General features: G+C 39.3%; 6 protein-coding genes across 10 annotated transcripts; 5 read left to right on the forward strand and 1 right to left on the reverse strand.

The window, feature by feature from the left end:
* The first annotated feature begins 116 nt into the window (after positions 1 to 116).
* Positions 117 to 2222, forward strand: LOC114747286 (high mobility group B protein 10-like). Its single transcript, XM_028935588.1, has 6 exons — positions 117 to 268; positions 527 to 602; positions 796 to 967; positions 1156 to 1272; positions 1428 to 1648; positions 1790 to 2222. The coding sequence occupies exons 1-6, from the start codon at positions 117 to 119 to the stop codon at positions 1988 to 1990; spliced, it is 939 nt and encodes a 312-aa protein (XP_028791421.1). The 3' UTR covers positions 1991 to 2222.
* On the forward strand, positions 1560 to 27957 carry LOC114747327 (uncharacterized). 2 transcript variants are annotated; one of them, XM_028935642.1, is made up of 3 exons: positions 1560 to 1565; positions 9862 to 9868; positions 27322 to 27957. In XM_028935642.1, the coding sequence occupies exon 3, from the start codon at positions 27328 to 27330 to the stop codon at positions 27832 to 27834; it is 507 nt and encodes a 168-aa protein (XP_028791475.1). In that variant the 5' UTR covers positions 1560 to 1565; positions 9862 to 9868; positions 27322 to 27327; the 3' UTR covers positions 27835 to 27957. The 2 variants fall into 2 exon arrangements, with proteins under 2 accessions (XP_028791475.1, XP_028791474.1); XM_028935641.1 differs by lacking the exons at positions 1560 to 1565; positions 9862 to 9868 and adding exons at positions 21676 to 21680; positions 22716 to 22721.
* On the forward strand, positions 3472 to 5768 carry LOC114747322 (pentatricopeptide repeat-containing protein At5g66520-like). The gene has a single exon (XM_028935635.1). The coding sequence runs from the start codon at positions 3474 to 3476 to the stop codon at positions 5484 to 5486; it is 2013 nt and encodes a 670-aa protein (XP_028791468.1). The 5' UTR covers positions 3472 to 3473; the 3' UTR covers positions 5487 to 5768.
* Positions 11770 to 12754, forward strand: LOC114747326 (transcription factor bHLH147-like). The gene has a single exon (XM_028935640.1). The coding sequence runs from the start codon at positions 11986 to 11988 to the stop codon at positions 12589 to 12591; it is 606 nt and encodes a 201-aa protein (XP_028791473.1). The 5' UTR covers positions 11770 to 11985; the 3' UTR covers positions 12592 to 12754.
* Positions 15746 to 18576, reverse strand: LOC114747328 (uncharacterized). 2 transcript variants are annotated; one of them, XM_028935644.1, is made up of 3 exons: positions 18282 to 18576; positions 17689 to 17837; positions 15746 to 16269 (listed from the first exon to the last, which is right to left on the reverse strand). In XM_028935644.1, exons 1-3 carry the CDS (start codon positions 18382 to 18384, stop codon positions 16192 to 16194), a joined length of 330 nt encoding a protein of 109 aa, XP_028791477.1. In that variant the 5' UTR covers positions 18385 to 18576; the 3' UTR covers positions 15746 to 16191. The 2 variants fall into 2 exon arrangements, with proteins under 2 accessions (XP_028791477.1, XP_028791476.1); XM_028935643.1 differs by having other exon boundaries at positions 17689 to 17882; positions 18282 to 18534.
* LOC114747325 (intermediate cleaving peptidase 55, mitochondrial) lies at positions 19223 to 26336 on the forward strand. 3 transcript variants are annotated; one of them, XM_028935637.1, is made up of 14 exons: positions 19223 to 19340; positions 19662 to 19748; positions 19894 to 20157; positions 20702 to 20794; positions 21256 to 21462; positions 21664 to 21767; positions 21866 to 21932; positions 22009 to 22116; positions 22680 to 22772; positions 23072 to 23162; positions 23284 to 23354; positions 23777 to 23832; positions 24503 to 24563; positions 25790 to 26336. In XM_028935637.1, the coding sequence occupies exons 1-14, from the start codon at positions 19287 to 19289 to the stop codon at positions 25898 to 25900; spliced, it is 1467 nt and encodes a 488-aa protein (XP_028791470.1). In that variant the 5' UTR covers positions 19223 to 19286; the 3' UTR covers positions 25901 to 26336. The 3 variants fall into 3 exon arrangements, with proteins under 3 accessions (XP_028791470.1, XP_028791471.1, XP_028791472.1); XM_028935638.1 differs by having other exon boundaries at positions 19674 to 19748; XM_028935639.1 differs by lacking the exon at positions 25790 to 26336 and having other exon boundaries at positions 23284 to 23349.
* Positions 27958 to 27983: the final 26 nt, after the last annotated feature.

Here is a 27983-nt window from a genome sequence, read left to right on the forward strand (position 1 = left end):
TGCAAAAGCCGCGATCAGTCGCCAACTAGCTGCTTGTTTTGAGGCAGTGACGCTGAAAGAGGCCCAGAGGGTTGTCGTCACTATAAGCGATCGGAGTTGTTCACATTTCCTCCAACATGCGAAGGTACACGAGAAGGATTTCCGAGGCTAAAATCAAGGCCCCTCAAATCGATCACGCTGATGCTCCAAAACAGGGCCCGTCTAGTGTTTCGGACACTTTTTATCACAAACTCAACCGAGTGTGGGAGTCCTTCGGGCTCGGTCTAATGTTAGTGTCCTAAGCTTGTTTTGTAGATTTCGTTTCCCATTTGCTTATTTCGCTCTACTCGTCTGTGATCTGGTGGGTGGAATTTCAGCTTAACGGGCTTTCTTCTTTGGGTTTATAATCTTCGGTTCCTAATCAACCGCGTGGGAATGCTCTATTCTTCTTCTTCTCTCCTGGGTTTTATGTCTGGAAATGCTTTTAAAATTATCTGCTTTATTATACTTCCTGATTAATCCGCGTCTTTTCTCATTCACTCGACAGTATAGATGCCCGGGAAACTCTGCTGGACTTGTTCCTCTTTTACTCGGAGGTGACCAGAAGAGGAGGATATCATCAGGTATATCTTGCCTAAAAAACCAACCTTGGCTTTGTGGTTAATTTTGTGAAATGTGCACGGGCCTTTTGGCCTGTCTCTCTGTTAAGCGCATTAACCCCAATCATGGGATTTTTCGAATGTGGTATGTGAATACGCATGGGATGTTTGAATACGGTATGATTCTATGCATTGTGTCGTGTGAAATTGTTTTCAGGTCAGTAGAGAGAGGAAATGGGATGAACTTGTTTCTGCCTTAAAGTTGCAAGGCAGTAAGGCAAACTTACCCGTTCAACTTGAAAAGTGCTACGCTCTGCTTCTTTACCCGTTTGAGCAAATCTACCACTACAGGGATCCAGCACAGAAAGCTGTGACTAACCCCACCTTAGGTTGATTCAAGTCCAACACACCGATTTCTGCAGATTTCAATGACGTCCAGTACATTACATATGTGTTTGATATGCAGGAATTCTTCTTGAAAGTTTCTTGCTATGTGATTGGCATTCCCTAATAGCACAATGTTTGTGTCGTCTGTAATTTGTAGCCTCAGAGTTCTTTTCCTCCCCTGTTACTGTAGGTCTGCTCACAGATGTCATAAGCTCAGGGAGGAAGCGTGAATATGAGGTTAGTTTATCTGAATTAACGGAAAATGAAGATGGTGAGGTGGAGACGAAGATGTGCAAGGAAATGACAGGTTTGGTTCTTTGATCTATCATGGAATAGGCTTAGAGATCATATCAGTCATTGACTTGCCTTCCCCCCCCCCCCGCTGGACGAGTTTATAGAAGATAATGAGTGAATTCAGAGATATTTATGCAATATTTGGGATTGCATGGCAACTTAAAGCAGGTAGCGAGCTCTCGGAACAGAAAATGCTGGTACTCGCATCCCCAGATGACAAGAAATTGAAGAAACGTCGAGGTGCTCCTCAGGGACATAAAACTGCATATCAGATATTCATCAAGCAGGAATGCGCTCGGTTGAGAAGTTGTAATGAGGCGTCTGCTCGCTCAAATATTCTGCACATGGCCATTGATGCATGGAAGAATTTGACTGAGATTGAGAGACAGGTAAATCAAGGCTGAAGATTAATAATGATATCCATCAAAATTTGGCTTCATGTGGGAAAGAAAAGAGAGGAGACCAAGAAATGAATAAAAAGGAATGAATTGGCAATGAACCTAAAACTCTCTTTGTTAATTTTGTTGCAGCCGTTTGTGGAGAAGAGCAAAAAGGAAAACGAAAGGCTGATGGAAGCAATGAAAACTCGAGACCAGAATGTCAAGGCTGGCGTTGATTTTGGTGACTATGGTGTGACTAACTGCAGTGATGGCTTAGAGCTTACAATGGGCGAAGAAGAACCCAAAGAGCCATTAACTATTGACATGGGATATATCCCAAGTGAAGCATGAGAGTAGTTGTTGGGGGTTCAGTGGATGTCTTGGGATGCTTTTTTTGTCTAAGGCTGTGGAAGGTATGAAGAGAAATTGCGTGCTGATATTTGTGGAGCTAGTTGTATAGTTGCTGTACATATATGTTGCTCAAACCAAGCTGCTAGCCATCGTTTTCTTTTTCTAGTGTTGAAGCAGCAAAAACCAGGCTGGAATATGTGTAGAATATCCACCCTTCTTATTTTGACTTGTACATCAGCTTGTGTTACAGAGTTGCTTTGTGAATTCCCCTTTGCGGATAATAGCATGATGCATATAGGCAGGTCTTGTTAGGTTGTAGTTGTACGGATTGAGCTCGGAAGGAATTGGGCTTTGAGATGGGCCTCCGTTTCAAATTTTTCTTCCAGACGAAAAAATGACCCCATAATTAAGGGGCTCATATCAGCACCTAAACTGGTTCCATACGTAATGATGGGTCACTTATAAGGAGACACTGTTTAGATGCTCGAACGGAAGCGCCTGATAATATGCCATGTAAGTGGCGACGACGCATCACAAAGTCCTGCATTGTCCCCAGGAGTTCCGAAGGGTAGAAACGAGAAAGGCGTCCCATTTGCAGAGAACCAAAGAATGAAGGGTATTTGTATCCCAATCATGAATAAGCAATGGCGCTCCCCAGTCTTGAGCCACTCCTCATACTCCTCCCTGTTATTCCAGTGTCTGAGGATGTGGATGGGACATCAATTACTACGCACAAAATTAAATTTTTCCTTCCTAATTTATGCAGTCAGAGGATCCTGAATGAGATTCCGGGTGTAATAATAATCATAATCATAATTGGTTCGGATAACGTAAATTGTAACACGTAATCATTTTCCTTTTTTAACCAGGGTGTCCGTGTGTTTAGTACTCCTTCCGTTCCTTATTATAAGAGACAAATAACTAAATTACGTTGATAAAAAAAAGTTAAAATTAGTTGATGACAATTAATATGAAAAAAGCATAATATTTTTTTCCAACAATGCCCTCATTAATAAGGAGAGAGAATATGAGAGAGAATAATTAAATTATTAAAAGAAAAAGAAGTGGGAGGAAGAGAGAGTATGATTTGAAGACAAAATAAATAGGGGTAAAATAGGAAATCAATACAAAAAAATAGAGACAACTTTTAAGTGTCTTTTATATATAAGAACATATCATAAGCATCAAATGTCTAAGTAACAGAGGGAGTAATATTCATTTTAACTATGCAAGTCTCCGCCTTGATTAGTTCTTGCATATGCGTTCGGTGTTCAAATTTGGCTTATTCGTGTGCCCCTCTCGTAGGGACAAAATTTGGAGCCTTGCATGGAAATCCGCTAAAACGAATACATACGCTTGACCGAACGATATCTTGTTTAACTGCGTGGTTTCACCCTGAAATGAAAGTTACTTCGTTGGTAGGACTGACATTTATATGTCGTTTCAGTCTTTGGTAGAATCTGGATGACACAGTCTCGTCAAGATGAGCACCACAACCACAAATTTTCCTTCAGGCCTGAAACCAGAGGAGCTCTCAGCGGCAGGGCAGAACAGTACTCTCCCATCAAAGCTCTCGCACAAGAAAGTCCTGGACATCCTTAATAACAAATGCAGCCATTCTCTGCAACATCTCAAGCAGGCTCATGCTATCATCCTCAGAACTGGGCATTTTCAAGATCATTATGTGTCTGGTACCTTGGTCAAGTGCTATGCGAATCCTCATTTCAACGACTTTGCCCTGGCAGTCAGAGTTTTCCGTCAAATCCCGAGCCCCAACGTGTTTGTGTGGAATATACTTCTCAAGGGATGCCTGGAGAACAACGAACCTCAAATGGCCGTATCCTCTTATAAAAGCATTCTGGTCTTCAATTCTAGGCCCAATAAGTTCACTTATCCTTCTTTGCTCAAGGCTTGTGCCATTACGGGCTCTGTGGAAGAAGGGACACAATTTCATGCTCACGTGGTGAAACATGGGCTTAGTGGGGATGGTCACATTAAGAGTGCTGGGATTCAAATGTATTCATCATTTGGGCTTGTGAAAGAGGCTAGGAAAATTCTTGACGATGGAGATGGTGAATCCGACGTCATTTGTTGGAATGCCATGATCGACGGATACCTGAAGTGTGGACTAGTGGAAGTTGCTCGTGAAGTGTTTGAGAGTATGCCGGAGAAGAACATAGGATCTTGGAATGCAATGATAAGGGGGTTAGCCAAGTGTGGGATGATTGATAGTGCAAGGAAATTGTTCGATGATATGAGCGAGAGAGATGAAATTTCTTGGAGTGCTATCATAGATGGGTACGTCAAAGAAGGGTGTTTCAAAGAGGCTTTGGAAGTTTTCAACGAAATGCAAAAACAAAATATAAGGCCAAGAAAGTACATATTATCTAGTATGCTCACTGCTTGTGCTAATTTGGGAGCTCTAGATCTAGGTCGATGGATTCATTCATATATGGAAAGGAATTTTATTCAAATGGAGTCAGTACTGGGGACTGCTTTGCTTGATATGTATGCCAAATGTGGGCGTTTAGACACGGCGTGGGAGGTTTTCGAGAATATACCAGTGAAGGAAGTTTTCACTTGGAATGCTATGATAGGAGGGCTTGCTATCCATGGCCAGGCAGATGAAGCAATCAAACTCTTCACCAAGATGAATAGGGAAAAGCTGAAACCAAATGATATTACTTTTATTGGCGTTCTAAATGCCTGTGCACATGCAGGAATGGTCGACAAAGGTCTAGCCTTATTTCATTCAGTGAAAGAAGTATACGGGATTGAGCCCGAGATAGAACATTATGGTTGCGTGGTTGACCTCCTGGGAAGGGCTGGACTTTTAGAGGAGGCAGAGAAGTTTATAGGTTCTATGACAGTGGAGCCCAATGCAGCCATTTGGGGGGCACTTGCGAATGCTTGCAGGATACACAGGAATGTAGAACTAGGAGAAAAGGTGGGGTGGATTTTGCTTGATATGGAGCCTCAAAACAGTGGTCGTTATGCGTTATTATCAAACATATACGCAAGGGCAGAGAGATGGGATGATGTTGCTAGGGTTAGAAAGTTGATGAAGGAAAGAGGAATCAAGACTATTCCTGGAAGTACCATGATAGATTTGGGAGGTGCAGTCCATGAATTTAAAATGGGAGACGGGTCACACCCAGAAACAAAAGAAATCCATTCGATGTTGAAAAGTATTATGGAGAAGATGCGTATGGAAGGCTATTCTCCGAAGATTTCCCAAGTTCCCTTTGACATTGATGAGGAAGAAAAGGAAACTGCACTGAGTCTGCATAGCGAAAAGATTGCTATTGCTTTTGGACTCCTTCGTACAGAACCAGGAACAACGCTCCGTGTTGTGAAGAATCTGAGGGTTTGTGAGGACTGCCACTCTGCTTTCAAGCTCATTTCTCAAATATACAGCCGCGATATCATTATGAGGGACCGTGCGCGCTATCATCATTTCAGGAATGGAGTTTGTTCATGCAAGGACTTTTGGTAAGATCTATAAATAGAATGTGCCAATGCATGTTATTTGTGATTCATCACCCAAAAAAATTGTGATTCGTCTGTGATGCGAGAGAGAAATTTATCAGATGATAAAAGAACTGCTCCAAAACAGTGGAACAGTAATGCTGGCGGTGCTTTATTGACTTAGGATCAAGAGCATGGCTGATACTTTGTAGGATTATTTCTTTAGCAGAGCAATAGTGAAGATGTACATAGATGTTCATGAACTTATCATTATCACCATCATCCAGGAAAATATAATCACTATTTTACATTTGCCCATCTAGAATATTGTTCACTAATAACTGATGAGATTGTATGCAACTTAGTATTTCTTTAGGGTTTTAGCTGTTTTCTGATGGTCGTTTCTGATATGAAGTTAGATGCCAATTAAGCTGATAAGTTTACATTATCAATCGAATACCAGTTTTTAATAAGAACTAGAAGGTTTCTAAATTCGAAAGGCACCTTGCTGTTTGATGGATGTGGTGCTTATTGAGCCCAGATGAAGACACTTTCAATTTACCCACGTCCCTTCATAATTACAGCTAGTGTGAACTAAAGATAAGTGCGGCATATTTTGCGCGACAAAGTATATTGCCGTATTTCACAACTTTTTACCTTTTCAGAGTATTGTTCCCACGTGTTTGAAGATGGCCAGGAAAATTATGATGATTAGAAATGGAGAAAACTGCAGGTTTTATATATTTACTATCAGTTTCTCTAGTAAGCATATGATGAATATATCCTGTTTATCCATACCATCATAGAATTAAGTCTTGTCAAAAGAAAAAGAAATCTTTGGTCATATTTTGATTGAAAAGTTTAATAATGAGGATATAAGAAGCTGTGACTAAACTAAATGATGATGAGTGATAAGAAAGAAGTTGGGCTATGATGGAAGCACTACACTCATGGTGTTTTAAAATTAATTTCTAGCCATGCCTCTATTACAGCACAGGGTTCGAGAAGCTATTGTTACTCTTACCATACAGTTAACTGCTAGAAACTATACGGTCAGGGAAACTAATATCCCCAAACTGTAATACGATCACAATTCATAAATTCCGGGGCTGGCATCTTCCATACAAGTAAATGTCAGGGCGAGTATGAGAGTCCCTTTGGGATGGGGGTGGTCCCCAAGGTTGCCAGATATAGCTTCTATAACTTATAGGAGAATTATAATGGGGTCCTCTACAAGAAAAAAAAAATTAAAAAACAAGTTTTAAAAATTATTATTCTCTACTCTAGTGTTCAGATTGTTATTAGACTTTTTAGTAGTTATTTTTCTTGTATAGAACTTATTCTAATTCTTCCTAACTTCTATTACCATCATCATTCTCACTAGTCACTACTCGTGGAACTATCTATAGTGTTTGCGGCAGCAGCAGCATGATTTTCCTCTTTGATCATGCGCCTCTTGGATGATGAACTTTTGGTATCATCAACTGTGTACGAGTGACTGAACAGAGCAGACAGTGAACAGAATTGGGATCGCTCTCTCTTCATGATTATAATTATACGCTACTGCAGAAATCTCCCGTCAGATTCCTCTCAGTTTAACTATGCAGATTCACTAAGATAAAGAAAATAATACATATACATATGCAAAGTAGCATTAAATTAATAGATCTATACATTGATCTATAGGAGTTGGGTATAACGGAAGGGATCATTCCCTCACAGAGTGACGAATCAATGTTCGAATCTTCACTTAGAGAAGTACCTACATTTAGTGCTTGACAGTGCTTTGAATAAGATTACCTCCAATAAAATGACAGCTGTGTGTAACAACCAATGAAAAAAAAGGATCTATACATTAGTGTCTCCTTATCTCCGCTGTTGTGTGACAAGCTAGTGAGGTTTGATACAGGGCGACAAAATTTATAGAAGATATTTCCGTGTTTCGTCACCGCAAGTTGAGAGGTGGGATTGAGTGGCCAAAGATCGGTCATATATAGAGCCAGGTCAACGTGGTGATTTGGTATTCTAACTTCCATTATGCTTCCATTCCTGGGTCCAATGTTTTCCCACTAATTTAGTCTATAAGCCGCTCCTTACTATGCCACATTATGTTCCATTCCTTGATTTCCATTTTCACTCATGTTTTTTTTTATTTTTTATTTTAATCTTCTTTCCGGTCTTGTGTTCTGCAATCTGCACATATAATATTCAAATGATGAGTATTATGACTTGTGGTCTAAGAGTCGCTGTCCCACCTGCTGCTGCTGGCAAACAGAACAGCATGAATTGAATCATATTAAATAATGTCAAGTTTTTCATCATAATTTATATGAGCAAGCTTAGAGCGGTTGTTTCGTGGATAAGCATGGAATGGATTGGCTGCCAAGGAAGACACTCGTGCGCAGTGTTTTCAATTCAATAAAGAAAAATTAAAAGAAGAGGACGGCAGATCAGCCTCAATAATTAATCAGAAAAACACACACACATTTTAATATACCTTGCAATTGGCATATGGAAACAATTTTTGATAAGCAGTCTGGTGTGGCCAATCATTTCGGGTCCCGGAAGACTATGAGCTCTGATTGAAAACGGGATTGAGTAATGAAATAAGACAAGAGCAAAACGCGTTAGTTCCACCAAATCCCACGTTAATACATCTTCTGGTAACTCTTTTTTTTTTTATTTAAATTTCTGTCCTTAGTTTGGTGCAAACCACGACATATATACGTGTTGGTTCATTTATTCCCAGGTCTCATCTTCATTCATTTGACGAATTACACGGGTTCTTGCCAAAAGGAAACGAGGGACGAGAATAATGATGGAACCATCGCTGATTCTTAGCCGAAGAAAGAAAAGAGAGCATGGCTGATTCATAACTTTCAAACTAGTCGTCTTCATTTTTCTCACCCCATGTTTAGGGGGGGAAAAAAACCAATCTTGAAGATAGTAATAGTTTTGGTAATATTTAATTCCTATTAAAATATATTAAAAATAAAGTTGTACCGATGCAAATGAAACACATGGAAAAGAAAATTATTGAATCGGAAAGTAATCGTATCAGCTGTGAATGGTGATTTTTTTTCTATAGGAACGAAATGAACAAGCTACTAAAATTTGAACGGAAACCAGTCCTAGAAACTTGTTGAGAGTCTAAAATAAAACTTGCTAGTTTTTTAGTATTCGCTCCACAGGAGAATGTAGCCAAATGGAGCCCATTTCATGATTGTGCACCCTTTAAGATGTTTGTCTACACTCAAAAAATTTCATATCAAAACGCCATTCGTCACCGTCATCACAAATAGCACTCACCGCAGCTTCACATCAGCAATCGCCATTATCTTCGAGTCCGTCCGCCAAATTCACACATCAGTCCAAAATCAGTAACTGACCTAAACCAGTGCCATCCTGAGATGTATTCCAACAGCACTGACGGACTCCGAGGGATTTTAAAAAAAGGAAGAGAGAGAGAGAGAGAGTAAATTTACACTGCAAAATATGTTTTTTGAAATACCCACTAGCTTCAGCTCAAAAAAAAAAAAAAAAGAAATACCCACTAGCCGCTGTGTCTCAGATTCGTGACGCAACAGGGTGCTTGAGGCGTGGATGGGTGAAATGTGAAACGACAGGGCGTATTAATGGAAGGGCAGCGCTGTTGGGGAGACGGCAACAGGAGGACAGCGGGGCGAAGAATGTTGTTTGTCGCATGCGGTCCATTGGATTAAGTGCTGCGTTTGAAGAATGAATACTTAGGGTGTGTTTGGATGAAACCAAACCGTGGTTTGAAAAAGTGATTCTGGAGAATAGATTCTGGAAAAAATAGATTCTGTGAAGAATAGATTTTGTAAAAAAGTGATTCTGAAAAGTGAGAGTGTTTGGATAGTTGTTATCAGAAACATTTTTTATATACAAATTACTAAAAAAAGACATAAGTTAATATGATAATTACAGAAAAAATAGATTTTATGATATATTTTAATTTGAAGGAATAAAATTATTAATAATATGTTTTTTACCAACATAATTAATAATACATAAGACAATATAATTAATAAATAATTAATGTGTATATATTTATAAAATATAAGATTAAATATATTTATAAAAAATATGTTTATAAAAAAAATAACAAGATACATATCATATAGGCCTTCACACTCTCCCTTTTTTCTCCAAAGCAAAAAATTTTGCTTTTTCCAAAACCATGGTTTTGGAGTCAAAACCATGGTTTTGACCCAAAACCATGGTTTTGGTTTTTGGAGGGGTGTTTGGGTGACTTATCACCCAAACCATGGTTTGGGGTGTCACCCAAACGGAGCCTTAATCGATGAGGGGCACCGCAACAGAAAACCAAAAAAGAAAAAAGAAAAAAAAAGAAGCACAATATATGTGCAATGAATGGAGAGTGTGTGTGTCTGTGTGGAGGGGGCAAAGCAGACTGGCATGTTTATGACTTCGTCTTTTCCAGATTCCCTCTCCATTCTCCATGCCACATGCCTCCCCCAGACCCCCCACCCTGCGACCTAATCATATTAAAAGAAAGAAGGAAAAGTCGTATATTGGTATGTAGGTGGTGACCATGATTTAGGAGAAATGGCTGATTAGCGTGCTGATGGGAAGGCCACATGAAGAGATTAATTGGATATTGTTGGGAATTAAGAACAACCGGGGGGGAAGGAAGCCTGGCCACTTGGCATTGGCATGTGAGAAGGAGAGAGAGATGCAGAGACTGGGCAGAAACAGACAAAAATGAAAAGTAAGTGGGCATGAAAACAACCACATGCCTTCCATTTGAGCGTATTCTTATCCAATCACTTTTTCCCATCTCACCCCCCCCCAGCTTTTCTCCTCCTTCTCATTGATTCAATGCCATCAGATTTCAAACCCTCCACGTCCAATCCCCCATCGCCTGAAGCAGGTGGAAAAGCTAAAGGTAACAAAAAAGTGGTCACTCCTACCATTCCATCCACTATGGCTTTTATAACGTGTCATCCATTTCTCTTGCATTCCTTCGCCTTCACAAGGGATCCTCCCCGTTTTCAACCTTTGATTAAAATGATATCTTGGTGTGCCTCCGCCTTGGACTCAGCATTATGTGTGTAATAAAAGTTGTCGTACGTTAGAAATATATTTTCACTGCTCAAGAATGTGTGGAATTAATTTTCCCCCATTGTTTTACCGTGAGATGGAAGGAGGATGGAGGGACAAATAAAGGTGAAACTGATCAGTCACGGTTGGTTTTACCGTTTGGGCAGAAACGATACGATCGTTTCTTTCCCCCGCCTGGGCGCTCATGCGGCCGTAAAATGAAGAAAAATATGGACCGTAGGATAAGGAGCGTCAACACGGAAGCACTGTTGGATTGGATACCGTTAGGAATTCGTACGATACAAAACGGAAAAGACAAGTTTTACCAGCGGGGTAACGTACATGTCAAAATAACATGACCCTCCGAACACCGATTCGCCAACCAAACAAAAAGAAAGGAAAAACAAATCACGATTATGTTGCGCCAAATGAAAGCTAGACACCTTGGTTATCCTAACAACGCTTTCCATCTTTTCCTTATCTTGGTCCCCCCCCCCCCCCAATCTGCCTCTGGCTTTCAATCTTTGCAAGCAGGTCAAGATGATTGAGCCAGCAGCGAGGGATCTAAATCTAGTCTTATCTGGAAGCGCTGCAGGAATACTAATATTCCTGATTAGGGAGTGTTTGGACGTCACATGATTTCCTCCCATAAAAGTGTTTGATTAATGTACTGACCTCCCATGTGTTTGATTAATGCCTCCCCGTGACCATTGAATTTTAATGTGGGCGCGACCGGAAATTTGGAATACAAAGAGGGTGAGGGGTTGATGTTGCAGAAAAACAAGGCGAATTAGTTAGGAATGCATATGAATAATATGATAATTTAAGACGGCAACTGGTCCACTAGGCAGCCACCTTGTCCAATCCAAAACATCAAAACGAACCTAAACTTTTTCTCCCATGTGAGGTCTCCATCCTCTTCCCTCTCTCTATTAATTTTCTAATCCCATTTTCCTTGTATTCTAATCTTCACTTGTTTATTAGTCAAACTCTCCCATTTCTTCAACTGTTTGGCCTTTAATCCTCGCCAAGGAAACTTCCTGGCCTTAACCTCCACTGCCATTGCCGCAATTTACAAATGCTATACGGCTAATCAAGGTGGCTCCTAACCCACATCCACATGTAGATTTCAATTTTGTCTCCCACAGTGAAAATATTTATCTGCCGTAGTCCCACCCTCGCCCCACCATCCCCCCCCCCTTCCCTCCCTTCTTACAAATACTGATTTAAAACCAGATAAGCCATTGCACTGCGCTGCTTTCCATCCCCCCTCTCCATCTCCTTCCTTCCTTTCCCAGCATCTTCTCCCCTAGTATTCTCCGTTCAACGGAGCAACTATATTGATCATCCCTTCCTTTTCGTGTCACCATTCTCTTGCGTTCCTTCCCTGGATTTTTATTCTCGATTCTACTCTGACTCTGCAGAAACTTGAACAGAAATATATGGCGTCTTTGGAATCAATTGTGGATCCTATTGGTTCAGATACGTACCAAGAAGGCAATCAGAGAAAGCGTAGGAAAATCGAGCATGATGGCAGCAACGATCAGAATTCGCTCGCTCCGATTCCGTGGAGATCAGAGGCAGAGCAGCGGATCTATTCCTCCAAGCTCGTTGAAGCTCTCCGCCGCGTTCTTCGCCAGAGTTCTTCCGCTGCCAAGCCTCGCCCCGGACGCGATGTTCGTGAGATTGCCGACAGGGTTCTGGCAGTGACAGCGAAAGGCAGGACTCGGTGGAGTCGGGCGATACTGGCCTCTCCTCTCAGCCGGAGAAAGTTCCAGAGGCAGCATAGGAAGGTGAAGAAGGCGGCGAACGGATTGAAGAAGCCAGAGGTTAGAAGGGAGAGAAGAAGGCTGCCGGCTGTGCAGAGGAAAGCGCGAGCTCTCAGCCGGTTGGTTCCCGGTTGCCGGAAGGTCTCGTTCCCGAGTCTTCTGGAAGAAACTACTGACTATATTTCGGCCTTGGAAATGCAAGTGCGAGCCATGACAGCACTCACCGAGCTACTCGGAGGTGGCGCGACGGCTGATCGGCTCGGGCGGCCTCGACCGTGAAAACGTCGGAGGCGAGTATGACGACTGCGTCGTTAAGCGCAGGCTTAGGTGTTTCTGCCTTTTTTCCCCTTTAAATATATTGGATTTTAAATTTAAATTCATGCATTTTAATGTGTATATGGTTTTCGTTTCCTCCTTTTACTTTTAGAGCTGAGTTCCACCACTACCATTTTCTTTTCATTTTTGTTAGAATTCTTTTGTTGAGTCCGATATGAGCATTGAGCAGACGCAGCATACCCGCTTTGATTCTTTTCCTTTACACTTATTTTTTTCTTATAAAAGGAAACTCGGTAGGTTCTTTATAATCACTCCCTAGACTCCAGAGTTATTTCCCAGGAGGAACCTGCAAATCAAATTCCATGCTTCCAAGTTTGAGCTTAACATGCTCTCATCTCAGTATTGGGCTCATTAGCAAGAGGAATTTCAAAAGAGAATTCTGGAATTGTTATTAAAGAAATTCTTTGTCATATTCAGGAGTTGATCTTACTCTTGAAAAATCTACGTGCCACTGCTGCGTATGCTTATGAACCGATATAGTCACGAACAGAGCTATTACAACACATACACATGGAAAATCTAATTAATGACCCAAGTCGAAAAGTGAGGTGTTTACTAATTCCTAGTTTTAATTGGAGCAAAATGAGGAGAGTATTTCGGATCCAGTGTTGATGTCCTTGCCACCAAATAACGAGGAAGAGCTCATGCTAGTGGAGAAATAGATTCGAAAGTGAGGTGAATTGATGATTGAAAGGTGGGGAAAAGATTCATGGAGGACAGGGCCAAGCGATATGGGCAAATCCAAACAGCCTCATGTGCCTCAGATGCCCTGCGTTATCAACTGAACGTCCCCATTCCCTTCCTCAGTTCCCGCCACATGCGAGCCTCAGCGAAAGTTCTTCCCCCGCATTATTTCCAGAACGGTCGAGCTCATCACCAATCCGCACTCTGTTCTTGGAACAGACAAAAAACGCTCATATGAATTTACACACAGGCCCCCCACCTTAATGGCCACACACATTTTAAAACCTGTATTTGACTTAAAACTAGATGGGAGTTCTGGGATATTTATATTGGTCACACTATTTTGAGGTAGATTTGAACTTAAAAGCGAAGGGCAGTTGTTCATAAATACTTGGACGGTAGCATGCAACAAATCTGAAATCAAATATATCCTTGTCACAATTAAAGACGGACACGTGGGGAAGCTTGACAACACAACTGTCAAGATTCAGATGGCGACAAGGTGGCGATCCCATCACGAGGGACCGCCTACGTTGTGCTTGGAGAAATCACATTATTTGTGCTCTTTCTATTAATTTTGTCCATTTCTCCACTCATCCCATTTCACATGCATCCATGTGCCTCCTTTTAAAAGTCGCCCCTTATTACTCATTAGGCCTCTTCCTTTTGTATTCTTTTCTCCCTCCTCCCCAAAGTTCTGCTTATTATTACAGACCCCAAGCAGCCTCCAAATTTGAAGCCTCGTCAATAAAAGAGAGGCGCTTCATAACAGGTGTCCTCGCCGCCCACCTTAAAAGGTAAGCCATGTCCTCGCATTCCCAATTAGGCCAATAAAAACTACAATTTGATTCCGTAGGGAAGCTTATCTGACCCACACGCTTCTTTTCTCTTCACTTCTCTTTTTAATCCATCATTTTTGTAGATTGAAAAAAATAAATTATACCACTATTCACAATTCATAAATAATGTCATTTATCAGAACTCACCTGTGATGTGCTCCTCTTAGTATAACTTGCCATTGGGCCAGTCTTTTCTTTTCTTTTTCTTTTTTAAAAATCGAATGCCTTTTTTCCTTTTTGAATTGGGGGTCTGTTGATGTGCCTTTGAAGATTGGATGGAAAATCATTGGAGAGCAGTAGGTTGGGAGACGAGGCTATGTTTTGGTAAAAAAGAAGGGATTACGTGATTGTGATGATTGGGGGCGATGGTTCCGAAATGTTGAGTTGAGTTGCAGTTCACTTTTGACGCACATGATGCCCACCCAAACTATTTCAACGAAACTAAAGCTTAGGACTTAAGGAGCCTTGCAGCCTAAAGCATCATCATTTTGGGTGGTATTGCGCCGTTAACCTATTCACGGGAATCTCTCCCCTTCCACCCTCTCTTACACGAGTTGTGAAAAACTGTTAAATTACTTTAAAAATCGAAAATCTCAATTATGCCCTTATTAATTTTTTTTTTCATCTGTACTTTTATTAATTAAAGAGATACAAATATCATTGGCCTCTATAATTTATGCAGCCTCATGATTACATGAATAGAAATAGAACATCCTCCAATTTTCCGACCAAATTCCTTCTTCCCCCCCCCCCCCCAAAAAAAAAGACACCTCGGGTAGGGGAGTAGATGGAGTAATACATTGCTTGAATATAAAACATGTAGTCTCCACTTGCCTGGAGGCGTCCTCAGACTCTGCGCTAAGAGTTTAGAGAAATCTATTCAACGTCCTCTGAATCTGCATAATCGGTGCCATGAGGCGCCAAACCACACCTTCACCCAAGTCGCGGATCACTCGGATCAAGGAATGCACCTTTACCTGCCTAATTATCTAATAAAGTATCATCTGCTTAGACTCAACCATCCCCGGGCAGCATAGTCAATCGGAGGTAGCTTTTCCTATATTTTCTTTTTCATTCGCGAAGTTTAAACTCCCAAATCGGTTTGCTTAGTCTTTCTGTGCAGACTGGAAAAACAAGTCAATTTCATTTTATTCGGCTAATTCTCTTCTCTCTTGAGCGAACCCAACACACAAGGCCCCAAAAATTGAAGAGACTGAGCAAACATCGATATCTCATGCGCATCAACACCATATCGAAGATCAATGGGGCAATCCACCACTGACGCAAAGAAACAATGACGGGAACCAAGCTTCCGTTTCCGATGAGTTTGACCTTGACAATACATACATAGATATAATGACATTTGGTATAGTATAATACGAAGAATTAACATCAGTAATAATCACCATAAAAAGTTTACGTCTTATTTTATCCAGGTTTTAATCGCATGATAACTTTGGACTCGTAATTTACATAAGTTGAGTTTTAGATTAAATTTCAACAAATTAATTACGACTTCCGTCAATCCAAGTGTTTGGTATTCTTGTTAAGAATAAAGTATGCTAGTGTTACGATTATATTCTCATCATACTTCTATAATTCAGCCACAAAAGAAGTCAATAGATCTGTTCAATCACGAAACAATTAGGAAGGGATGCATATGGCTGCAAAATTAAAGAGCATTCGTTGAAATTTACCATAGCTATCATGGAATAAATGAAGCATTGTGGAATCTTCCAATCCCTCAACCCCCTAGCTGCTAAAAACAAGTCATACACCAAGACAAATGCAGTAAATGCACCAGAATAAACGACCAACCACGCAGACGGTCAACCAGGACAAGTCTCTTGTGTTTCAATGGCGCATATACCCAAAAAACTATCCACAAGACCTGAATAGGATGAAGAAGTTGGGTAGCATCAGAATCAATAGACTTGTTCTTTCCGTGCAAAATCCAGCATTCACTTGTTGGTGCATCTAGAACTTTAGGTGTGATAAAGAAAAGCTATCAAGAAACCGATCATGACTTGATCAGTTCAGTTCGTGGCCTCCATAATCCCAGCCGGTACTTGTGTGCATATTTCAATATTAACTTCCTCTGCAAAGCAAAAACTATAGGTCACAAAGAGTTTGCGTGTAGGCCATACGCATTTCAATTCTCATGGTCCAAAAAGAGTATCAATCAAAAGGCGTCTTAAAACAAGATAGTAAAAACAACATAAAACCTTTATTCCTACCAAAGATAAAATGGTCATTATCCCTGCAGCCTGTTTGACAAGCCAGGGAGTTATTGTTCTACAGCTAGGTCTGAAGAATCTAACAGAAAAAAGCTACGAAGAGAATCTAATCTCCCATACAATGTCTGAATAATACTTCACATCAATTCCCTAAAAATCAGTCCAGTACACATATACAACAAGGAACTAACATCAAAATAACTGAGCATACTGACTCCTAGGAAATTGACAGCAGATCCTCATGAGAAATTGACATCACATAATAAAACAACTCACAGATCACATGTCAACACATTAGACAACATATGACAACATACGGGGGAAGTAACTCTTCATAACAGAAACATCCATATTCCCTCGTAATTTTCTCTTATTCCTACCATTTATAGGTCGTGTTATTCTACCAGTGACATATTCAATCAAGAGGCAGGATGCTGTAGTGCTGCTACTACTAAGTGCTAGGCACAAACAATTGCTTAAAGGAGTCACCAGGAACTTCCTTCCAATCAACAGTCAGTAAATCACATGCAACATCAGAATGCAATACAAAATATGCACGAGTGAGATTGACAACTATTTTTAGCAGCAGCACAAAATAAGGCAGTTGACATCTATCATTGCCTTCAGTAAAGGTAAATCCAGATTCCAGTTGCCTATTCGTCTAGGATCCAATAATACGCTGAAAAGAAAAAGAGTACATGAAGCATAGCTCTAGAGCATAATCATACTGTCAAATAATACTGGCAATCCATACCGAGGAAACATCTTTGCAGTATAACATATTTCCTCAAGGGAGACTAAGAAGGTTATAGTGGCACAGTTGCTACGAAAGATTGGGCAAGCATCCATTCTATACCCCCCCCCCCCCCAAAAAAAAAAAACACGAAGCTAACGGATTCTAAGACAAATCCCAAATCAAAAGGAGCAAAACATAACAGATCAAGTTCATAAGAAGCCGAACTTTCAAGTTTAAGTGGCATTTGAAGGGAAAACAAAAAAATTAAAATTTGAATAATGTCACTGGCCAAAAGTGGAAAAAAAGTGTAGGATAAATCCGTAAATTTGTACACAAAAAACAGACAATAACGAAAGTTTAGCAACAAACGTATTAGGAGAAATTCCCAAGAATTTAAGAAATATCTTAAACGACACAAGAAATCAGTCATTGACATGACATTTGTGCATGAATAATAAGGCACATAAGCAGGTGCTTTTGCAAACGATAGAATGTTCTTGTATCCGCATGCAAAGAAAGCAAATAAAGATGTGACTGGGATTACATGTTTGCAGGGAATGCCCAGCTTCTTGAGCTTGAGAGTGCGACAGACAAGGAGCTTTTGGAAGTCACCGATTTCTGTTTCAAGCTTAGAAACATGGGATTCAACTCCATTCCCTATTCCATTCAGAAACTCGGGGATTCCAACCTTCGCTGCAGCAGCAAGCATCATAACAAGGTTATTATCTATCCATAGGTCTGCCACTTATGAAGCAAGAAAACTTATCCATACGTGAGGACACATTAAGACCAACGAAGCATGATCATTTCTTTAGTTCGAAAATAGCTAATCCTAGGAAGGCTAGAGGTGAGTTATTTTTCCAAGTTCTACAAACTCAACAACGAGAAAACAATGAAGCCCTCATCCCTAGTTATACAAATGACAGGCAGACTGAGGCTAAGTGGTGCGAGAGATTTAAAAAAGAAAAAAAAAATCAGATTTTGAACAGACCAGGTATCACGAAGCTAAAATTCACGCATCCCCAGGGCCTCATTTACGATTACCAAAAGTATCTGATACTTTGTTTTGGGCATATCAAATAATGAATGAAAATGAAACACGGAGATAAAATGGTTGGGAAAGGGAGGAAGCATTACCGATGTATGGAGTTGATTTGGAGAAGAATCTAGAGGAATAAGGTGCAGAAGGGGCTACTGTGGACACGAACTTCGTCCCAATGATTCGCAGCATCCACGCCATATTGCCTTCCGGTCTTAAACCTTCGCAAATCAGGGAACAATCAATTACTCAAAGCCAACTCCAAACTCAATCCCAGCCAACACAAGATGAAAGTGCGCCAGTTGCCGCCTTCACAACCCCGGCTCCGACCTCAAGACTCAAGCAAAGTGAGTAAATTCATGTCGTTCCTCTCCAGCGCCTTGCCTCTCCAGCTTCTCCACAGCCGCGATCTAGTCCGTCTGCACAATCTAACGGTTCAGAAAATATGTGCGGGTTGGGTGTTAGCGGAACACGCTCGTCTAGAGGATGGGGGATAAATGAAACAGATTTTCTCCGATGAAATCTGTTCAATTATTTATGTGATTATTCGCATTAATGAAATATCTTTCTTGAAAAAAGAAAACTCAATTTAGAAAAAAAATGAGAAGAGGGGGAGAAAATTTATTTTGATTCTTTCATATAATTTAAAATTTCACGCCCTCAATTTTAATGAAACAAAACTTCCAAAGCTTATAAAATTGAAAAAGTTGGGGTCGGCAATGACATATTAGCTGGTAAAAAATCTATAAAAACTCGGAAGAAAATAAAAAAAATTATATAAAGTCAAGTAAAGTGAACAGAAAAAATAAATTAAAAAAATTACGGGAGATATAAATTATAAAGGGGGTTTTCATTTATTTTCCTCCTGTCAAAATGTTGATCTTAAGGCTGACCACGTCAGATCAAATTATGTATATATATAAATTATAAAGGATAAAAAAATCGGTTAACAAACACTAACGCCCCGCCACAGAGAGGGAAAGTTTTATTCATGCGGGGTAATATGAAATTTAATTTGGGTAGGACGTAGGAGGCTTGGAATCTTTCAAGTTTAAACCCCTAAAACCTCTGGGCGGAACCGCGCCGGTGGCTCTGAGGCAAAAATGCAGTGTATCGTATCTGCTAGAAAACTATCAAAGGGGGTTTTATTCAAACAGGTACTTCTAAAACCATTTTTTCCCTCTTTCCTCTCTATAGTAACTCTTGTTCTCTTTCGTTAGGTCTGTAAGATCAGTGGCGCTGCCAGATACTTACTGCTCTGGATGACATTTTTATGCTGTTATTTATTTAAATTTTATTTTATTCTTTGTGGCATTCAGGTGTTTGTTCTAGCCTCTTGAAATTTACTCGTCTCTTTTCCAATCTTTTGATCTTTTGTTGTTAGTGTATTTGTGTGTATGTCGGTTTCCCCCCATCAGATATAGTGGAAGGATTTGGTGTTTCATTCAAGTACCATTAACTCCTTGGCATTTTCCAAGTTTGGCTCGCAGGTTCTAGGTCCTCGTTCGTATTGCTCTGCAATTGTTGCTGATATTGGACAGCCGACCCCTACATCTCATCCGCAGGTGCTATTACGTAGTATTTTTCATTTTTTTTGCAAATTAATATATGCATAAATGAAATCTTCCTAAGGTAGACAAACACTAACACACTGATGCTCACTTATTTGTTAAAATTAATTAGCATTGCATTCACTGTCTTACCTTGCAGTTACTGAAAGATGGAGAGATTACACCCGGCATAGCTACAGAGGAATACATCCTAAGGAGAAAAAAGTTACTGCAACTTCTCCCTGAGAAAAGTTTGGCCATTATCTCGGCTGCCCCTGTAAAGATGATGACGGATGTTGTGCCTTATACATTTCGGCAAGATGCTGACTATTTATATATCACAGGCTGCCAGCAACCTGGTGGTGTGGCAGTTTTAGGGCATGACTGTGGTCTATGCATGTTCATGCCTGAAGCTAAGCCTCATGTGTGTTTGTTACCTTTAAAAAAAAAAACTGTCTTCATAATTTCTACTCAATAAATTTCTGTGATTAATTCGAGTTTTTTCTCAATTAGATTATGAAACTGTTTTGTTGCATTAAAAAATTGCATGTAACATTTTTAAATTGTTTTGTTTTAAATAAAGATGTTGTTTATGTAATTACTAATATGTCATCTATAGAAATTGTCTCAACCTTTTCAATTATTCATCAAATGAGAATGCATACTGATATTCCATTATGTATGTGGTTATCCTCCGTGCCATGATATTATGGTAGCATATTAGTAAGGTAGTTATGGTAGTTGGTTATAAGGGCCTGTTATGTCAGTTAGTAGCTGCCAGGAAGGGTCCATGGTGCTATATAAGGGGGCTTTGGATATCTGTAATTGCTGCGGTGAATATTGTATGTGATTTTCGGATTACTTTGTGACACCCTCTATGATTTTCCTCTTGTGGCTTCTTTTATAACTATAGAATGAAGCAGCACCTCATCTTGAATGTAAAGTGATTTTAAAATTAATTTATATAGGATGTGATTTGGCAAGGGCAAATAGCTGGAGTTGATTCAGCATTAGATACATTCAAGGCTGATGTGGCATATCCTATGAGAAAATTGCATGAGGTGAGTCATATGTGTCATTGACTATTAAAAATCAAGATTAATTTGATGTTAGATAGATGTTATCTAGCCATCTATTGTGACCTGTGTGCTGAATTGCTTCCATAGTTGAAGTAAGCTTGCATTCAGTCTTTCCACAATTATGCCAGCTAAACATAAATTTCTATACTGATATAAGTAGCTAATAGATATCAAGTATCGCTTTGATATCAATGTACTTATGATTATCAGTATCGAAATTTGGTTATCAGAGTTCCACTACAACTTCGTATGAGTTAGGAAGAATATCTTATATGCCTAAAATTTAAACCACCAGAATGTGATATGCCAGCCTCCATTTAGCTCGTAGTTGACATGAATGGCTATTTACTGTTTCGTGATATATTTTTGTCTCCCAGGTGAAACAGTTATTTTTTATTCTTCAAAAATATATTTTTGTTAACATATTTAGGTGATGGACTCAGATTCTTTCAGATATGTTGAGGGGATCCTCAAAATTGTTTCACAATGTTCAGACTGCAATTCCAGCATACACGAAACTGGAGGCCTTCCAAAAGCTATTATTTTCTAACAATGTAAAGGATCTATCTATTTATACCCATCAGCTACGGTGGATAAAGTCACCTGCAGAGATTAAGTTGATGAAGGAATCTGCATCAATTGCATGCCAGGTACTTTAAACTATGGCCTATGAATGTGATATCTGCAACTACTTTTTCATGCCGATATAATAAGCAACTTGAGGATTCTTGGGTATCAATGGTCAACCATTTCATAAGACCATAGATTCTATTAGTTGATGGTGATTTCTAGGTTAGAAATCTTTGTGGAGTTGTGAGGGGATATTCTTAATATACTTTGGTCTTGAGTAGGCTCTCCTGTTGACAATGTTGCACTCAAAGATGTACCCTTTTGAAGGTATGCTGGCTGCAAAGTTTGAATATGAATGCAAAATGAGAGGTGCTCAGCGAATGGCGTAAGCATCTTACTGTTCTACAATTTTAGTTTTAAATTGCAATTTTTAATGTTTTGCTTCTGTTCATGCATAACGTTTTTCCTATGGTTTTTTTCCAGGTTCAATCCTGTGGTTGGTGGTGGACCTAATGGAAGTGTTATACATTATTCTAGGAATGATCAAAAGGTCCGTCACTTTCTAAATGAGATCATCTGGTTTGTGGAATTTTCTTGTTTTTGAATCTTTACCATACGTCCGGCAGATTGAAGATGGAGATCTTGTTTTGATGGATGTTGGTTGTGAGTTGCATGGGTATACGAGTGATCTTACCCGTACTTGGCCACCTTGTGGTAGCTTTTCTTCTGCCAAGGTTAGAATAATCAATTTTTCAATCAATTCTATTTATTGCAGCGGCACTGAATAAATGTTTATCTTATTTTCTTTATCATCTTAGGAAGTTCTGGAGAAGTTTGATTTGTTATTTACGCAACCCTATCTTTTTCACACGATTTTTTGCCTCTCTAAGCCATTTCATTGATTAGTCATTGAGTTTTGTTCTTGCATCAATTTGACACCTTCAGAATGAGTTTGCCTATTGAAGCCCTGATTGACAGGATTAAATTATATGGATTGTCAATCTTTAAGTAGAAGTTTATCTATTGTACTTCTGCTCTGATTTTCAAAATGTTTAATATATCAACCAGTCGTTTCATTACTGTGGCATTATGGCTTCTTTTAAAGTGTAAAGAGACCTTTAAGTTCACTTCCTCATTCCAGGCATTTCTTAACTAATATAAATTTCTTATGATGGCGTGATACCGTGTTAAGATGAAAGCCATCCATGCAACACGTGCCTTAATTCTAAGCTAGCCTCACAGTCTTCTGCTTAAAATTATCTTTCAGACCAATAACATGGCTTTTTATATGTTTCAGGAAGAGCTTTATGAGCTTATATTGGAAACAAACAAGCAGTGTGTGCAACTTTGCAAACCTGGTGCTAGCATTCGGCAAATACATGATCATTCGGTACCTCCATCACTGCACCTTTTTCTTAATCATTAGCCATTATTATTAGAAGCTATGTTTTTGGTTATATTGCTGCTGTTTATTGCTAGTGGTTCACCTATCATACTATTTTGCATAATCAGCAACAGTCATTAGAGTATGCTGGTGACTTGAGTGTCTCTTGCTAGACCTTTCTGTTTTTGAGTGGCATCTTTGCTTTGCTTTTGCTTCACTTGATCTTGCTGCTTATTCAACTAATTGTTTCAGCCTTGAAGCTTGTTTGCCTTAATTACATTTTTTGAAATGGTCTGGTTGCTTAGGTTAAAATGCTCCAGAAAGGACTCAAGGAGTTTGGAATTTTGAGAGGTGTTCCGAGCAGTGCCTACCATACACTGAACCCTACTTCTATAGGTTTCTTTAAGCATCCCTTCAAATACAGTTTGGCTACTCTTTTTTCTGACCAAGATTGAGGAGAATTATTTGAAATGATAAATACAGACTGGATGTGTCTGTTCATCTTTTATTGGTTCAGGTCACTACTTAGGAATGGATATTCATGATTGTTCAAGGATCAGCTATGACTGTCCTCTGGAGCCAGGTGTTGTAAGTTGTCTCACTCACTGCTGATCTTTGTTTTCTTGCCTTTTCTAATTTTCAGTTAAGCTTAACCACTGGAACTTTGTCTAACATGTCCATAGATTTATTCCTGCCCTAGTATGATAGACTTGTATTGGATGAGCTAAGAATAACAGATATCTCCAGCTAATATGTTTAAAAGTAATTGATGCTCAAGGTCCTCTAAAGCATATTACATATAACTGAAGTCTTAAAAAATTACACCCAGGGGATATTTTTCTGGCTGAAAAGGACAATTTTTTCCTCTCCTTATCTAGGAACGTGGCGACCATGTAGGAGTTTTATTGTTTGCATAATTGCTTGCTATAGCCATGCCAATTGACATCGTTCATTCACATATTAGTTAACAGCTTGTTCTTTTTTATTATTTATTCATTTATTTTGTGCAGATCATAACTATTGAACCAGGAGTATACATCCCATCTCATTTTGATGGTCCAGAGAGGTGCTTACTGATTTCAGAAAATTTGCTTAAACTTGAAATTAAATTGTCATGCATTCGTACAGTCCTGTACTTATTCTTTTGGTATATCCGTCTATACAAATCATGCAAATTCATTCGCAGGAGGTTGGTACTGAAGCTTTGAGAGTTTCTCCTCTTTGGAAATTCTTTCGGTTTATTTGTCTTGTTAATTGGTGCTGTCCGGTGCTTACTCCTCGTATGACTGGCTTTGAAAATTTATCCTGTTATGTTCTTTCTTATTTAGAATCTGCATATACCAAGAAGCCAAAATCAAACAATTGGAATTGTTAAGCAATAATTTCGTAGCTTGTTTATTGTCTTGATTCTCCACAGTTTACTGATTGAAGTGTTCGTACGCATTTTCCCATCTAAGAAATGTGCTACTTCATCTGGATCTTGAATTTTGTACCTGAGAATTGAGAATCTTCTTTCTCAAGTTAATCTGTTTCAGTTGTACTCTTGGGCTACTATGAATATATGATGCGTCTTTTGGTCCTTACTTTCACTATTGACTATTCTGCTTGTTTTATCTTGCGGTCACTGGCTTCGGAACATCAGTGTCATGTAATTTGTGGTATAAACTCCTTAAGAAATTTTATCTTCTGCCTTGGCATCAAGCGTTCTGATTTAGCTCGGAGAATCTGCGATGCAGGTATCGAGGCATTGGGATAAGAATTGAGGATGAGGTTCTCATCACGGAAACAGGTTATGAGGTAATCTCTACGTGAATTTTTTATTTAAAGAAAAAATTAATATGCAAATCTTTAAAATTATCATTTTTAATCAAGTCATTGTAACCCACCCCTTGGGGGGGTTAGGTTCTTATAGTTTTCTCAATTATAGGTATATAATTTGTTAATCTGTTAATGACATGGTTTTCATTCAGCATACGCCTGTAATAATTTTACTACATGGATCTAAATAAAATTAAAATAAACCAAATTATTAAGTGTGTGTGTGTGTGTGTATAAATGTAAGAAGACAGTTATGAGTCTAATAATTTTTTTATTTTTATCTTGATAATAAATATATTTTATTCCATCATCTCATTTTATTTTTAAATCTTTTTATTTTGTGTATTGTGACAGCTTATGTATTGTTTAGTCAACATCCACATTAGGTCAGATTAACGAAAATAGGGTGAACTTATAAAATCTCATCAATTAATTTTTCCTATTTTAAAAAATTGAGATTACAATATCAGATTTCTGGCAGCTGGAGGAGATTTGACTCCCGTTATTTTGAGCGCTATAATAATGTGCCGGGTTTGTATCAAAAAAATAAAATAAAATGTGCCGGGTTAGCTTTGTCTTTCACAGTAAATGGAAGTCAAATATTCTAATTAGAGGTCGAAATAAGACGATATTTATGTAATTTAGCATTTATTTTGCTGTCGAATTTAGCATCTATTATATATTTTTGTACTACCTGTATTATACTCCCTCTGTTCTTTATTATAAGAGACATTTGATGCTTATGACATGTTCCCATATATAAGAGACACTTAAAAGTTGTCTCTATTTTTTTGTATTGATTTCCTATTTTACCCCTATTTATTTTGTCTCCAACTCATACTCTCTCTCCCTCCCACTTTTCTTTCTTTTAATAATTTAATTATTCTTTCTCATATTCTCTCTCCTTATTAATGGGGGTATTGTTGGAAAAAACATTATACTTTTTACACATTAATTGTTTTCAACTAATTTTAACTGTTTTTTTTATCAACGTAATTTGGTTATTTGTCTCTTATAATAAGGAACGGAGGGAGTAGTTTGTAACATATTCACAAGGCCTACTGTCCAAGCAAATGGTCTATATAATGATCTTGATTTACATCTAGATTCCTCTTTTGTGACCATAGAATGGGAGTAGAGTATGTTTCTCTGATATGCTTGATGCATCTTATAAATCTCTAACAAATTGTGGAACTGTCTCGCAGGTCCTTACAGCATCAATTCCTAAGGAAATCAAGCACGTCGAGTCCCTGATAAATAACTACCATAGAATGGGAATGGATAGCCACAGTAAGATGGGAGCTACACAGAGTTAAAGTATTGTACAAAGAACCAGGACAGTGAATCCTTGAAGAAAAGGGAAACTCTTTCCAGGGACGCCTACCGACATTTGAAGACCAACAACAAACCACTCCGTAACTACCCATGCTTGTTAATTTGAGGCTCAGCAAGTTTACTGCTTCTTGTAGCTGTGAACTTGGAGACCCGCCTTTTTTTCTGGGTGGGGATGGTGTCTCTGTTTTTGAGATTATTGCGTTGATTATGACCCCTCAGCCAGTCTCTGGCCTTACCTTCCCTCCCAAAGACAAAATAAAACAAAAGCGGATGGATAATGGATTCGGTTAATTGTTACTTATTTTGAGTAAGAACCTCATCCAGCTATTATGTCGTTGAAAAAGATTGTTTGCAAATCTGTAATCTGAACCTACAAATAAAAACACTTGGTTTAGCGAGAACTACTTGTGGCAAAAATTGGATATGGATGCAATATTTTCTCCCATGATTAGAAAGACGCTTCATGGGGTAAAAACATGCTTGTTCGTTTAACTTGATCATAATAATAGCTTTGTCATGGACTCGTGGTAATGTCATTTGAATAATTTTTTTTTCCGCAATTGTTTAAGCATTGTGACATGTATACATCGTTCTTATGTTTGTTGTTTGGGTGTTTTTGGTCCCAATGTTGATTATGTTAAAGTTGTCGGCATTACTTCAATCTACATGATTCTGGAAGGGAATTGGAGTTTCTAGTGAGTGAACATGCAAAATGTTGGCAGTAATAATAATATCAAGTTGTGCATCCTGCGAACAGAATCCACTCAAATAAAGATGATTAAGACGGAAAACCATCTGAAAAGGATGGATCCACGGCGGTTGGTTCCTTTCAGGGTCTTGGGATGTGATTAGACCGCAATTGCTTAAAAATCAGAATGCCCCATACTATGCTTGCTTTGAGAAATGCAGGTGGTTGTGTTGGCGAGTAAAAGCAACGGCTTAAAGACTACGATGAGATTGGGAAAAAAAAAAAGTTAAATAGAAGAGGTAGTTCGATGAATGTAACAGTCATTCATAATAGCATGGTAAGAGTAGGTCTGAGGCAGCAGATTGCTGCCCGTAGGCTCATCCCAATAAATAGGTCACCCTCCCAACTACATTACGCGTGATTCTTTTCCATTGGCTGCTCATTTCAACCCACCGCTTCCCCCTTTAATGTGCCATAAATTTATGAAACCCAACCATGACCGTTGAAAGTTGAAAACACGTTGCCTTGTTAGTCCCCCCATTTTGCCCCTCTTTATTCCTACTCTCGCCGCCTTCTCATAACGTCTTTTCTTCGAGTTTTTGTGATCTTGGAGGGCAATTTCGCTGCTTCCCAACTATTTATTATCCCATTCCTTCTGCCTTCCTCCTCACCCACGATTTCGTTTACTCAGCCTGTTACACAGACTCTCAACAGAACAGGATGTCTCAGATCACAGAGGAGATCAGAGCGAAAGCAGAGATGTACCATGGAGATGAAATGTGCCAAGTCAAATCCAAGGAATTGTTGAAGGAAATAAGTCTGCCCAACGGGCTTTTGCCCTTGAAAGACATGGAGGAATGCGGGATTGTGAGGGAGACTGGGTTCGTGTGGCTGAAGCAGAAGAAGAAGTCGACCCACAAGTTTGAGAAGATTGGGAAGCTTGTTTCGTACGAGCCTCTGGTGACGGCGGAGGTTGAGCATGGAAAGATCAAGAAGCTGAATGGGGTGAAGACGAAGGAGGTGTTGATTTGGGTGTCACTGAGCGACATTTATGTGGATGATCCGCCCACCGGCAAGATCACATTCAAGACACCGGCAGGGCTATTCAGATCATTCCCAGTTTCGGCTTTCGTAATTGAGGAAGCGGAAGCCACCGCTGAGACTGCAACGAAGGAAGACAAGCCGGTCAGAGAGGTGGACGCCACTGTGGAAGTCAAAGAGGTCTGAATCTGTGTTATTGTGTCTTCTCTTGTTGTCTGCCTTCTTGCTCTTTGTCCTAAAGTCAGCTAGCTTTCATCCTTAATTATTAATAATAATCCTGCTAGTGATAAACTTGCGCTCTTCGCTCCAGAGCTTGTTTCTCTCCTTTTTTTTGG

The sequence above is a fragment of the Neltuma alba genome, unplaced genomic scaffold (genome assembly GCF_004799145.2).
Source record: "Neltuma alba isolate B1F8T4 unplaced genomic scaffold, ASM479914v2 tig00005275_pilon, whole genome shotgun sequence".
In the NCBI taxonomy this organism is placed as follows: domain Eukaryota; kingdom Viridiplantae; phylum Streptophyta; class Magnoliopsida; order Fabales; family Fabaceae; genus Neltuma; species Neltuma alba.